Below are 14606 nucleotides of genomic sequence, written 5' to 3'. Positions count from 1 at the left end.
AAGGAGAAAAAAAGAACAAAAACAACTTTTCAAGTCTGTTAGAAAACAGATGGGATATTCTCCATTCCTACTTGGAGCAGTAGAAACTAAGCAATGTTTCTACATGGGAGAGAAAGCAAAACTGCTTTAGTCTATCTCACTGTCTCCTAATAGCCATACATTGTAGCCCTCTCACCTGAAATCAGTGTTTTGTCTTCCTACTTTTAAAGGGCAAAAGAAGTTAAATGTAAATAAGGTATCTGAGTCTCAAACCTATGATCCTGGCTACTTGGGAGGCTGAGATCAGGAGGACTGTGGTTCAAGTCCAGCCCAGGCAGGAACATCTGTGAGACTCTATCTTAAGAGGGTGTGGTGGTGCATATCAGTCATTCCAGCTATGGCTGGAAGGTTAAAGTAGGCAGGTCACAGTTCTGATGCAGGCCCAGGCAAAAAGCAAGACCCCATCTCAAAATAACCAGGGCACTAAATAAAGGGCTGGAGGCATGGCTTGCCTAGCAAAGGTGAACCCCTTACCTCGAACTCCAGCACTGCCCCTCCCCCACTCAAGCTAAACATGGAACTATCACATGTTCTCCAATTCCATGCTTGGGCTATACCCAAACAGTTCAAAACAAGGTCTCAAGATACTTTCCACCCGTGTTCACAGCCGTATTACTCAGAAAAGCTACAATGTGGAACCAACCCCAATGTCCATCAACACATGTATGGATAAACAAAACATGGCAGCTATGTGATACAATACTATACAACCATAAAAATGAGTGACATTCTGATACATCCTACAACATGGTTAGACTCTGAAAAACATATGCTAAGTGAAGTAAGGCTGCCACAAAAGCACAGCGACTGTGGGATTCCATTTCTAGGAGGTACAATGCAGATCAGGGAGACAGAAGGAAGAACACAGCTCACCAGGAAATGGGGGAGGGGAGGACAGAGAGTAACTCCTAGTAAGCATGGTGTTTGACTCCGGGAAGGTGAAACCCTTCTGCAGATAAACAGTGCTGGTGACTGCATGACCAGTACACAGTCACAGAATGGTATGCTAAACGGTAATCATTTGACAATGATTAACTGAAAAACAATGCACAAACTACACACACACACAGAGATGAATGGGGAAAATAAAGGTTGCTTCCTCCCACAGCACACAACACTTACAAAGAGGCAGAGGAAATGGCATGAGCAGCCACATTCCTGAACTGTAGCACTGTGAAGGAAAACCATCTGACATTAACAATGGGAAAACAGGATAGCCAGTGATAAGGTTATTTCAAACAAGCATTTTATGCTCTGAATTGATTCATTCCATGCGGCCAATTAAGTTACAAGGGATTTATATGGCTCTTTGCAACATTTCTGCCAATAAGGATGCATAATCTTTAGTCTTGCACTTCTTTACTTTCCGTTTAACTCAGGGAATGGGTACTGTCCCTTAGCTTCTTTCCTCAAGACTGGTGCTCTACCTCTTTTTTTTTTTTTTTTTTTTTTTTTTTGGTCATGGAGCTTGGACTCTGGGCTTGGGCACTGTCCCTGCGCTCTTCAGCTCAAGGCGAGCATTCTACAGCTTGAGCCACAGCGCCACTTCCGGTTTTCTAGTAGTTTATTGGAGATAAGAGTCTCACGGACTTTCCTGTCCAGGCTGGCTTTGAACCATGATCTTCAGATCTCAGCCTTCTGAGTAGCTAGGATGACAAGCGTGAGCCACCAGCGCCCGGCTGCGCTCTACCTCTTGAGCCACATCTCCATTTGGTTTCTTGGTGGTTAATAGAAGATAAGAGTTTTTCAGACTTTTTGGCCTAGGATGGCTTCGAACCACAATCCTCAGATCTTAACCTCCTGAGTAGCTAGAATTAGATGTAGAAGCTACCAGCGCCTAGCTGCTATATCTTTCTAATTACCACCTTTGGTTATGACACAGAGAAAGCAAGCATGAACATGCCAACCTCCCAGTAACTACAACAAAGTCCCCTAACACCAGTAACACAGAGGCCTGCACAGACCCCAACATCCGGCCAGACAGAACTGTGAATGGCAAGTGTGTCTGCTGGGGCGATGGCAGGCACCATGGCCTAAGAGTCAGATGAGGAGATACACAGGATACTGTATGTGTATATGAGATCTTACCATGCTGATCTTTATCACAAACAAAACTGGGCTACCAGGGGACTGTTCTCTTTTAAGGAACATGTGCTTGAAGTCAAATGTCACCCACAGCACAAAAGGGCTCGAAATGGCTTTGGTCATTGCACTGTAAGCAGCAGTGTCCTGCAGATCCTGTCATAAACAGGATGTCTCAGCAAGGAAGTGTTCCCAGGGGTTAACAATAGCTTCCATCCTATCTGGAAAGCTGAGGCAGCTTTCACCCACCAGGAGAAATAAATCAGCAGCCAGATGGCCCAGACTCTTGACCCACTCCCATCCCTGACTGGTAACCTGACACAAGACTCTTCTTCTCCCCCTTCTCCAAGTGGCCTAGGTCCCGATTCCTCTTCTGAAAAATGGAGGCAATGGTCCTTTGTAGTACCAGGGTTACTGCACTGAAAGTACAGCAAGTTCTTCATGCTCTGCTACATGAAAGCAAAAGCATTTCTTCAAGCCAGAATATAAATGAGCCTTTAGGCTTCCTATGGTATTACCACTTAATACCTGCCTCCAGTCTACCATGTTTTGCTGGTTATTTTGGAAATGGAGTCTCAAGGAATTATCTGTCCAGGCTGGCTTCGTATCACAATCTTCCACATCTCAGCCACTTAGGACATGGGCATGAGCCATCAGCGCCCAGCTTAGTATGGTATCATTAAGAATGAAGCTTATCTAGGAGAAGGAGGAACTGAAGGCATGGCTGAGCGGTAGAGTGCCAGCTTAACAAGCACAAAACCCTGAGTTCAAACTGCAGTAGTAACAAAATGATAGATAGATAGATAGATAGATAGATAGATAGATAGATAGATAGATAGATACTCTCTACAACTAGAGGACCAACACTTACCTCTGCCATATGCCCTGGCTTTCTTTGGGTTGAGTTTGGGTTTAAGAGGAGCGCCTGGCTTGAGCTTGGCTTTGGGGAACTGAGAAAGGTAAGTCATCACCGAGTGCTCATCAACATCAGGATGAATAATTTCTTCAGGAGTGATGACCTAGAATGACAACATGGTGGGTGAATTCCTTTATCACTTGGAAATCCACATAGCTTTTTTTTTTTTTTTTTTGGTCCGGTCGTGGGGCCTGAACTCTGGGCCTGGGCGCTGTCCTTTAGCTCTTCAGCTCAAGGCTAGCGCTCTACCACTTGAGCCAAAGTGCCACTTCTGGCTTTTTTCTTTTTGCTTTTGTGGTGCTGAGGAATCGAACCCAGGGTCTCAGGCATGCAAGGCAAGCGCTCTACCACTGAGCCACCTTCCCAGCCCTCCATATAGCTTTTTATGACTGTCTCTTAAACCAAATACTAAGAAAATGAGTCAGTGCTTCGTTTAAGTAAAATTACATTAAAACAAGACACCCTCCCTGATAAGTGGATGCTAAATCCAAAATGTTAAGTGATACGACAAAATTAACAGGACTTAAGAAACAAAGAACTCCCACTCATCTGGTCGAACCACTACTAAATATCCCCATGCTACTGATCACATGTATGGTATATATGTGTACACCGTTATATGTTATAGACTGTGATAGACAATTTGCTCCAGGAAAGTTAGAATGAACTTGTGACTTTAAATGAGCATCATTATTCCACAATACTGTGAAATTTGCAAAATTATGTAATCACTTAATCACAATTAAAAAAAAAAAAGAACCTCGGGGAAGGTAGGGAGGGAAGGGATGGTAAGGGGAAAACAAAGGAGGGGGTAAAAATGCTTAATAGAAAGTGTACTCATTACCTTGCTCACATAACTGTAACCCTCTGTATAGTATCTTTACAATAAAAACAAACAAAAAAAAAAAAAAAAAAAAAACAAGACACCCAACATTATTGGTTATTTCAACCTTTTAAAGGTGTTATTGTCCCCATTGGAAGCTGGGGCATCCTATCCAGAAAATCCTGCATGTTATTTCCAGAGATTCCAAAGACTCCATTCACTCCCCTGGCCTAATGTTCTAGAAAGGATAAAGGAATAAACAGCAGCAAATCAAGAAGAAAAAAATAAACACATACCTCCCTCCCTACCAAAATAGAAGTAGAAGACGCATAGATAAACTAGCTTCTCTTGTTCATCTATCCAGTGTCCACATCTCTATTAACTTTACTTCAAAGAAAAATATAAAGAAAACCAAAAATAAGCTGGGTATGGTGACATGAAACTGGCCTGGACTACATAGTAAAATCCTATCTGAGAAAACAACAAAAAATAGTAAGGGATAACACAGATACACATAAGATATGTGATGGCAATATCTTAGTAGCCATTAAAAATGGGAGAGAGAAAACAATTCCTGACATTCAGTTCAGGAGCATGATGAGACCCAGGCTGGATGAGTAGCTGCTCTGAAGATTTTCACAGACTGGGTCCAGTTCTACCATCTGACCCAGCCCTAATGGCATGTCAAGTCCTCCCTGCCCCTACCAATGGTGCCAGGTGGTAAGCCACACCTCACCAAGAGAAGATAAGGCTTTTTTTCATGTGTTAAGTTAACCAAATATGATGAAAAGATATACCAACATTCCTCTCCCTATGATTGAAAGAGAAGAAAGGAAGGAGTAAAAGAGGAAGGGAGGGAGCAAGGAAAGGAGAGAGGAAAGAAGAAGGGATAAAAGAAAGGAAAATAGGAAGGAAAGGGGGAAGGGAGAGAGGGAGAAAAGAGAAAGAGAAAAAAGAAAAATAAGACCATTCTGATGCTTAGCCTGCAAGAGGAAAATAATTACTGAGATTTGAACAGCTGCCTACAGTACATTCCATTAAAAAGTAGGATGTTTTCATTTGGCATTTCTTCCCAGTGGCTCCTTTAACAACTGTACTGTGCCAACATCACATGAACGTCAAAAGTAGATGGTTTCAAGTTTAACAGGAGATGAAAAACACATCATTCAACTTCCTGAGTGGGGAGAGGCAAGCTAAGAAGAAGAGACATGATTCCAAGAGAGGCAAATTTGGAAGTGGCGCTGTGGCTCAAGTGGTAGAGCGCTCGCCTTGAGCTGAAGAGCTGAGGGACAGCCCCAGGCCCAGAGTTCAGGCCCCACGACCGGACCCAAAACAAAAAACAAAAAAATACTCTTTGAAGGTGGAAGGCCAAGACCACCACAAGCCAGTATGGTCTCAGGGGGACAGGGCAGACATGTATATACCTGTGGGACGCCCAGCCAGTCATCTGCCTGCTGCATGGCTTCTCGTGCATTATCCACAGGCTTTCGTGGGTCCCAGGACTCCCAGTCTGGACACAGACCTGTTAACATAACACAAACAACAGCATCAGTTGACTGAAGAGATTAAAAGAAGCCATGTGCCCAAAACTAAACCCACTTACCCATTTGGTCTCTCCCCTTTTCCCCCTTTTTTAATTTAGAGACTAGTGTATTAGTTTCTGTAATCAAACCCACATACCTAAGACCTTACATATGTTTTTATTTTATTATTTTTAAGTAGACCTTACATATTGAATACAGTGTGTTTATCTGGACAGTCATTTGGTCTCTGAACTCAAAGAAAACTACTGCCTCCAAAATTTCACTGAATGAAGGGCTGAAAGCATGGTTCAAGTGGCAAAACACCTGTATAGCAAATGCAAGGTTCCCAGTTCAAACCACAGTAATGCAAAACAAAAAACAAAACAAAACAAAAAAACCCCACAAAACACGGAATTATACATTGGGGAAAAATAAAAAATAAATGTACATTAGCAAGGATTTTTTTTCCATAAGCCTGTTATCTTGCATTAAGATAGGTAAGATCTATTCTTTGAGGGTATATAACAAACAAGGCTTATAAAACCATTTGGATGCCACATGTTGGTGGCTCAAGCCTGTATTCTTAACTACTCAGTACAAAGCCACCAGCACCCCCCCCCCAAAAAGCACCATTTGGGCCTGGTACCTTTGTGCCAGGATTTTATTTATTTAATAATGGGCTTGAAACTCAGGGGGCTAACACTTTCTAGACAGGAAATCTACTACACTTCAAGCCCAAGGGGTGTGTGTGTGTGTGTCACACTCAGGGCCTGGGCACTAACACTTTCTAGACAGGAAATCTACTACACTTCAAGCCCAAGGTGTGTGTGTGTGTGTGTGTGTGTGTGTGTGTGTGTGTGTGTGTGTGTGTGTGTGTGTGTGTGTGTGTGTGTGTGTGTGTGTGTGTGTGTGTGTGTGTGTGTGTGTGTGTGTGTGTGTGTGTGTGTGTGTGTGTGTGTGTGTGTGTGTGTGTGTGTCACACTCAGGGCCTGGGCACTGACCCTGAGTTTTTTTGCTCAGGGCTAGCACTCTACCACTTGAGCCACAGCTCACGTTCGGGCTTTTTTTTTTTTTTTTTTTTTTTGAGATAAGAGTCTCCTGGACTTTCCTGCATAGGCTAGCTTTGAACCTTGCTCTTCAGATCTCAGCCTCTGAAGGAGCGAGGATTAAGGCTTGAGCCACCTGTGCCTGGCAAGAAAATGCTTTTTAATAGTATACCTGTGTACACCTAAAGAAGATTAAACTAGTATCCTGTGTAATTCAAACATCTGTTTAAAGGTATAAAAAGGTTACTTCAAAAGACTTTCAAAGTACAAGTCATTTAAAACTGGAGTAAAAATCCTCAGATTTAAACTAAAAAAGTATATTTTCAGATGGAAGGAAGAAAGCACTAGAAATGCTATACTAATACTGTCCTTTGAATTATTCTCAGATGATACCAACTTAGAAGGAGAATAATGTAGCAGCCCTCTTTCTTTACCGAATTGACACTAGACAGCAGTTCTGCAGTTCTACCTTACTAAACATGATGTGCCTGGCACATAAAGAACACTCGTCAGAGCTGAGTGGTAAAGTGTTTGCCTAGCAAACATGGGACCCTGGGTTCAATCCCTAATACCAAAAAGTACTTTTGAAAAGACAAATAGGGCTGGGAATGTGGCTTTGTGGTGGAGTGCTTGCCTAGCATGCATGATACCCTGTGTTTGATTCCTCAGTCCCACATAAACAGAAAAAAAGCTGGAAGTGGTGCTGTGGCTCAAGTGGTAGAGTGCTAGCCTTGAGCAAAAGAAGCTCAGGGACCGTGCTTAGACCCTGAGTTCAAGCTCCAGGACTGGCAAAAAATAAGAAGATAAATAACTAAATAATATATACATATGTAAAATAAAAAGTACTTGGTAAACAGAAAATATGATTATTTGAATGGCTTACACTGGCTGTTTTTTTTTTTCTATTGAGAAAAACACATCAATCTTAAACCCTCCATGAAGATAATTATAATCTTGTTGTATACCCAACCACTCAGAAAACAACCCATCTGGGTAGAAAAGGCTCCAGCTGGATCTTGACCAAACACTACTCCACAGTAATACAGAAAGAAAAGGGCAAAGAGAGCCATATATAGTCAAACCAGTGGTTAATCAAAATGGGTACGTTTCACTCAATGAAGTTTTTAGATTTTTTTTTCATGCCAAGCCACCTAAGAGGGCCACATATTTCTGCCAAAGCCAACAAGAAACTAGGCACTGATGTAGGAAGACATACGATTTTTTGACTTTTGTATCTAAACCTAAGGTCTGCTCTAGGCTTAAAGTGTTAAGGCCTGCATTTGGGGATTTAAATAAACACTGGAATCAACACTCAAGCATGCCATGTAGATAGAGCTAGAAGATTTGATACTGGGAGAGGAACAAACCAGTTTGGTCCCATATCTGTCTGTTTTAAAGGAGATACCCACCAATCACTGTGAAGCTAGCTTTCCCTCAGGAAAACCAGATGTATGGGGCTTGTACAATCTCATCTTGAACATAACAGTTTAGGCAACTGACAACAATGACTTACCTGGAGCACAGCTGTCTACTAGGGCTCCCAGGGCTTTGCCATCTTGCCAATTCTGGTTAAAGTTGGTGATGGGCAAGTAGGGGATCTTGTTCTGAATCCATCCCAGCAGCCTCTGCTTTGGTGTCTGTTTCTTGGCATCATCATCCCCTTCATCCTCCCACACGGGCATGGAGATGGAGTAGTGGAGGATCAGTGTCCACACCAGGCCCAAGATGAGCTTCAGGTTCCCATCCACAATGGCTTTGCTATCTGGAAAGACAGGCACAGGCTTGGTCATTCTTCTGGGTTACACAAGTGTAGATCACGCTCTTTTTGAAAAAGTGAATGAAGTTCTTATCCACAGAGAACTGTACCGAGATGTTTAAGTGTGAAAAGACATGATGATGGAAGCTGTATCAAAATAGTTAAGGATGGGAAAAGAACAATTCCAAAAGGTTGTTAACTGGTGCCACATGGGAATGCATGAATCTGTCTCTGCTTTTGTGTGTGCTTACATTTTTCCCATAACAATTTAAACAAATCATTTTAGAATTATAAACAATAAAGACGGGGTTGGACTGCAGAGATAAACATCGGCTAACCTAATGGCACATGGTCTATCAGATTCTCTACATATTTGTACATATTAATGTCTTTGTATTTGTTGTCTTGGATTTCTATTATTCTTCACAAGCAACATTTTTGAGGGTGAGAGGGCAGTACTGGGTTTGAACTCAGGGCATTATATTTTCTAGGCAGCTACCTATCACTTGAGTCACATACTTAGCTCTTTTATATCGGTTATTTTGGCAGTCAGACTTCAACCTACAATCATCCCACCTATGGCCTCCTAAGTAGTTGGGACTTTAAGCCAGCATGCCCAGCTACAAGCAACTTTTATGTCTCCCTTTCACTTATAACTATGCCTAGTTATCTTTTTCCCTCTAGGTTGCTCCTTCCTATATGTTTGCAAGGCTTACTTCCCCTTTCATCTTGCCAGTGTCATCTTTGCTTTTCTGACATGGCAGTTGGGGGGTGAGTGGGGGGGAAGCTATTAATAAAGCCAGGCAGTGGTAGCTCACACTTGTAATTCTAGCTACTCAGGAGGCTAAGATCTGAAGATCAGGGTTTGAAGCCAGCCCAAAGAGAGCAACAACAAAAACTATCAATAGTTAGATTAGGGCTGGGAAGGTGGCTCAGTGGTAGAGCGCTTGCCTTGCATGCATGAGGCCCTGGGTGCGATTCCTCAGCACCACATAAGCAAAAAGAAAAAAAGCTGGAAGTGGCGCTGTGGCTCAAGTGGTAGAGCGCTAGCCTTGAGCTGAAGAGCTGAGGGACAGCGCCTAGGCCCAGAGTTCAGGCCCCTCGAATGGACCCAAAAATAAAGTTAAATTAATGCAAGTGAGCCCAAGCCATGGCTGTTTCAGTCTGCTCAACGGAGGACACCATAACACAGGCCAGCTCTCCCAGCTCTCTATCTTCTTTCCATCTCCACCCATCAAAACTCAAACATTGGGGCTGGGGGGTTAGCTCAGTGGAAGAGCGCCTGCCTGACAAGCGCAAGGCCCTGAGTTCAGTCCTCAGCTGGGGGGCGGGGGGAAGAGGAGCTATAAAAGACCAAAAAAAAAAAAAAAAAAAAAAAACCCTCAAACATTATCTTTAGAGTCCCCATCTCCCTCTCCCTCCTCACCAAACATCCCCCACATCACCGCTATTCCACCAGGACCCAAAGCTGTAAACATGAGAACCACCCTAGACTTCTCCTTCAAGCTTCTGGTACAGTTCCTACAATGTGGCATCTCTCCTTACCAAAAAGTCTTCTCAGCTGAGTATCAGTGCTCACACCTGTACTCCTAGCTGCTCAAGTGGTAGAGAACCAGCAATGAGTTAAAAAGCTCAAGGACAGGTCCTGAGTTCGAGCCCCAGTACCAGCACACAAAAAGACAAGAAAAGAAGTCCTCTCTATATGTTCCCAATAAACTTGCAGCCCTTGTCCCCTCTCCTGGCATCTCTGACTGCCTTGAAGCTGAACCTGAACATGAGGCTGAACTGTTCTTCACACAGCCTCAGTGCCATCTTTCCAGCCAGCACTCACAGAGAGTCCTTGCTGTCCATAGTCAAAGTCCTTAAAACAAAGCCACTTCAAGACCCATGCAAGTCCCAGACAGTCAGAGGCACCCATGCCCAGATGACAGATTGCTCGGGTCCAGTGACCACTACAGGTATGAATAGACAGGGAGAGGGAGAGGGAGACGAAGAGGGAGAGGGAAATGGAGAGATGGAGAGACAGACAGACAGACAGAGACAGAGACGGATGGATGGATGGATAGATGGATGGATGGATGGATGGATGGATGGATGGATGGATGGATGGATGGGTGGGTGGATGGATGGATGGATAAAGACATAGATATCCCCTTGCTGGAAGATCTTTCACCTCCAGCTCCTCTGGGACACATCTGGCTCTGTTAGGGTCAGGATCCCCAGACTGGGTGGCACTATACTCACACTATCATGTGTAAGTACATCAGGGCCCTCTCCTTCAATATTGTTGGGACAGTCCATCTGATCCTCTGCCTCCCACCCCCACTCCAGAAAGAGTTCCCACGTGAGAGGAACTAGGCCTGCCTCATCTTAGAGCGTCTCCAAACTCAGCCCTACTGCCCCTCCCCACAAGCCACCTGAACATTGGTTAAGCACATGCCAAACTGCACATAATGAAACCCAACTACAGCCACATGGTCAGCACATGCTGCTCCGAAGGACAGCTGAATGGCTGTATGGGGCTTAAAAAAAAAAATAACCAGAGGCCAGGTGCTCATGGCTCACAACTGTAATACTAGCAACCCAGGATAACAGTTCAAAGCCAGCCTAGACAAGCAAGTCCATGAAACTCTTTTTTCCAATTAACCATCAAAAAAGATGGAAATGAGCTGGGTGCCAAGCGCTCACATCCGTAATCTTAACTACTCCAGCTGAGATCTGAGGATGGCTGTTTGAAGCCAGGCAGGGCAGAAAAGTCCATGAGACTCTTATCTCCAATAAACCACTCAAAAAAAAAAAAAAAAAGCCAGAAGTGGAGCTATGGCTCAAGTGGTAGAGCACTAGCCTTGAGTACGAAGAGGCTCAGGAACAGTGCCCAGGCCCTGAGTTCAAGCCCCAGGACCAGGGGAAAAAAAGAAGAAAAAAGATGGAAGTGGAGCAGTGGCTTAAGTGTAAGAACAGCTAAAGAAGCATGCAGAACAAGCATGAATCCCAAGTTTAAACTCTGGTACTGGCAAAAAAGAAAAGAAGAAAGAAAAGAAAAAAGGAAATGCAGTACCTCTTTCTTTGTCCAAAAACCACTAAGAACTTAGAGATAGCAAAGCATTAAGTCAAGCACTGGGCATCTGACCATGAGACCAGACCAGTTCCTAAGGTCCTACAGTCAATGTGGCAGAAATGGTCTATATAGCACTCAGAACTCTCCACTAGAAGTAGACATCTGAGCAACTTACCACACAGACCAGACATTTCTCCCACTAGCAGTACTTGTTGGCCACTAATTTTTTTTTTTTGGGGGGGGGGGTGGGGTCCGGTCATGGAGCCTGAACTCTGGGCCTGGGCACTGTCCCTCAGCTCTTCAGCTCAAGGCTAGCACTCTACCACTTGAGCCACCGTGCCACTTCCGGCTTTTTCTTTTTGCTTATGTGGTGCTGAGGAATCGAACCCAGGGCTTCATGCATGCAAGGCAAGCGCTCTACCACTGAGCCACCTTCCCAGCCCCGGCCACTAAATTTTTTGTATGAGATATCCTGTCTTTGAGTACCAAGTTCTACCTAGTGGTCAGCTGAAAGTCCATATCCAACCATCTTCACACACTCCTCTATTCAAACTAAAGCAAGAGCTGTGGGAGGAGGACGAGGTGGGGTGAGAAGAACAAGAGGGAGAGAAAAGAAGAAAGGCACCGTAAGGCTTATGGGATAATCGTGGTGGCTGGCCAGGCACACGGGAGGGTTTCAGATGGAGTATAAAGTCTCACCCGGCCTCAGGCCTCAGTCCTCAAAACTCAAATTTCCCCCAAGTTATGTGTTAAAGGCTTTTCACAAGCAAAACTGTAGGTTGAATGCATAACTCAAAACACGAAGCCAGTCACTCTATTTTTACCCAACTTACACATGTTGCTCTAAAGGAATGAGACAAGAGTCTTTTTCAAAAAGATTCTGGGGGAAATATGATCCAGCTAAAGTCTGAGCCAAATTTATGGAATATACAATGCCCAGGACTTCTGTTTCCAATGAATTCAAGGTGGGTGTCCAAACAGGAAAACCCCCATTACAGTCTCCCAGGGATAAATGATACCTCCATTCTGCTATTCTAAGAAGCCAGGGGGAGAGAAGTCCCCATTCAAAAATGATTTTGACAGGTGAAGGTTCAAATACTTAACCGAATTCTTGGAAAAATAAGAAAGATGGAGAGCTGCCCAAAAGGCCTCCCCAGTTTCTATCCGTGGGAAACAGGAGAATCCCCAGGCTTGGAAGAGAAAATGCTAAACAGCATCACAGCCTCAATGTCTGACCATATGCAGGGACGTCAGCACTCTCAGCCTTGCATTTGTTCTGCAGGGTTGATGTGACTTTAATAAGCATGGAAGAGAACTGCAAAGGAGGAAAAGGCTGGATCAGCCAAGAAGCCTCTCCACGCAGCCTTAACAAGCCAACGCCCAGCCAGCCAGCCTCTCAACATCAGCTCAGATTCTGGTGGGCTGGAACCTTTCCCAGGATTCCTCTGAAATCCAACCAATCACAATTCCCACATAACTACTCCTGGCTCTGGACAACACTGACCCTCAAAGCCACCCCATAGGGCTGGGAAGGTGGCTTAGTGGTAGAGTGCTTGCCTTGCATGCCTGAGGACTGGAAACATAAGATAGATTTTGGGGGCGGGGGGGGGGGGGGGAGGGACAGTGCTAGGGCTCAAACCCAAGGAGTAAGATGCGTATGTGTCTTACACGTAGGTCACTCTTGTCTATCAGTACTCCAATCCTTGTTACAGATTTGTATCAAATCAGCTCCTGTTAGCCTTCTTCAGAAGCATCCTAGAAAAACTCTCTTTGGCAAACTCTTCCATTCCCAGGGATCAGAGAGTTAGTGGCTTTTCCCCTCCTTCTGCTGGGCCAGATCTGTTCAACCAACACTGAACCATCCCTGGGGTTCCCACAGCCAATCCCACACCTTCTCACCTGCATAGCAGGAGTTGGTAACCTATGAGGAAAGACATCCAGATTTTTGCTCTATTGAGTGAGAACAACAGGTCATTCTCTGGCTTTGATACAGCCAACTAGTGACTGCAGGAAAGGAGGAATGATGGCATGCATGCCTGAACACGTCCCTAAGTCCCATTCTGCACTATGGCTTGGCCATCTGGGGAAGTCTACTCTCTGACTACTCAGCAACACCCACTCAGAGGCAGGGTAGCAATAAGAACGAGCTTTAGAAGCAGCAGCTCAACTGTATGCCATTTTTACTTCAGTCACTGAGCCTTTTTCCCCATCCACCAAACAGGAGTAATTAGGTTAGAGAAGGCTGAGGACTGGCACACAGTTAAGTGCTTCATATAAATGTTACCTCTCTCCCCTCCAGTATTTACTCACCAAACATCTCAGTGCCTGCTCTGCTAAACTCCCTAGCCTAGAGCAGAAGCCATAATCCAAGAGTTATGTGCGAGCAAGAAACAAAAGGAAGTACTCTGGATTTACGTGTGGTTGAAATGTTTGATTTCATTTGGGGGCCAAGCAAATCATTAGAAAAACCATGGCCCTAGCTGCCAAGGCCTCTGCTCTGCTGTTCCAAGGGATCATGTCTTAATCCATGCTGCAGTAAACCTAGTGCATGCAAGGCTTCTTTCTAGGAGGAAGGACCCTCAGCTGAGAGGCCCACGTGGCCTGAGAGACTGTCCAGCTGACTGACAGCTGGACAGATCTTTGAAAGAGAATGCGGTACTAAGAGCAGCTCACATGGCCAGCTATTTATTGGGTTCTCTCTTGACTTCTGGGCTTCCTTGTACTCCAAGTTCTTTCTTAATCCATCCCCTCTGGCCTGGCTGTAGACAATGCTCTCTTCAGGTATGAGCCCTTCTCTAGCAGTGCACCTTGGAACTGTGGCTAAATAATCACCATGTGCATTGGTCTCCTCTGCACAAAGATCAGCTCCCTTAAGTCAGGAATGGTGTCAGTTTTGCTCTCTGCTGTTCACACAGTACGTAGCTCTCTGGGGTACAAGCTGGCACACTCAGATCCTGTCTCCTTCTTCAGAGTCCTAGCATTGCATGTTATAGAGGTAGTGCAAAAAAGCAGGCAGTTGGATATGGTGGTACATACACCTGTCATCCCAGCTGCTGAGGAGGCTGATGTGGCCTCTAAACCCTGGTCCTCCTGTCTCTACCACCCAAGTAGCTGTGATTACAGGTGGGTGCCATATCAAGGCTTCTTATATTTAATTGTTCAACTGATGATACAACCAAACATGGTATAGGCACATATTGTGAAGAATCTTTCACCATGGAGGACTTGGATTTGGCAAGAAAGACTGAGACTATGAATTACCCATGCCTGCCATCAAGATCACTGTGGCAGATTGGCAATGCCTACACTGGCCATGGTGGGGAGAGAGGGGGGCCTTATTTCTCTGCAACAGAATTGAGTAAG

General features: G+C 44.6%; 1 protein-coding gene across 5 annotated transcripts in view; it reads right to left on the bottom strand.

The window, feature by feature from the left end:
* Positions 1–14606, bottom strand: part of Flnb (filamin B) — a 154857-nt gene that overhangs the window by 86308 nt on the left and 53943 nt on the right. For all 5 annotated transcript variants that reach the window (XM_070018781.1, XM_070018785.1, XM_070018782.1 and 2 more), the window contains exons 2-4: positions 7943–8191; positions 5285–5382; positions 2993–3140 (exon numbers count right to left, since the gene is read on the bottom strand). In XM_070018781.1, coding sequence (XP_069874882.1) covers positions 2993–3140; positions 5285–5382; positions 7943–8191 — 495 coding nt within the window. The remainder of the gene's footprint in view (positions 1–2992; positions 3141–5284; positions 5383–7942; positions 8192–14606) is intronic.

Source organism: Dipodomys merriami, unplaced genomic scaffold (genome assembly GCF_024711535.1).
Source record: "Dipodomys merriami isolate MVZ:Mamm:240054 unplaced genomic scaffold, mDipMer1.0.p SCAF_13, whole genome shotgun sequence".
Classification (NCBI taxonomy): Eukaryota; Metazoa; Chordata; class Mammalia; order Rodentia; family Heteromyidae; genus Dipodomys; species Dipodomys merriami.
The sequence above is the reverse complement of the archived record's forward strand: the minus strand, read 5'-3'. Positions and strand labels throughout refer to the sequence as shown.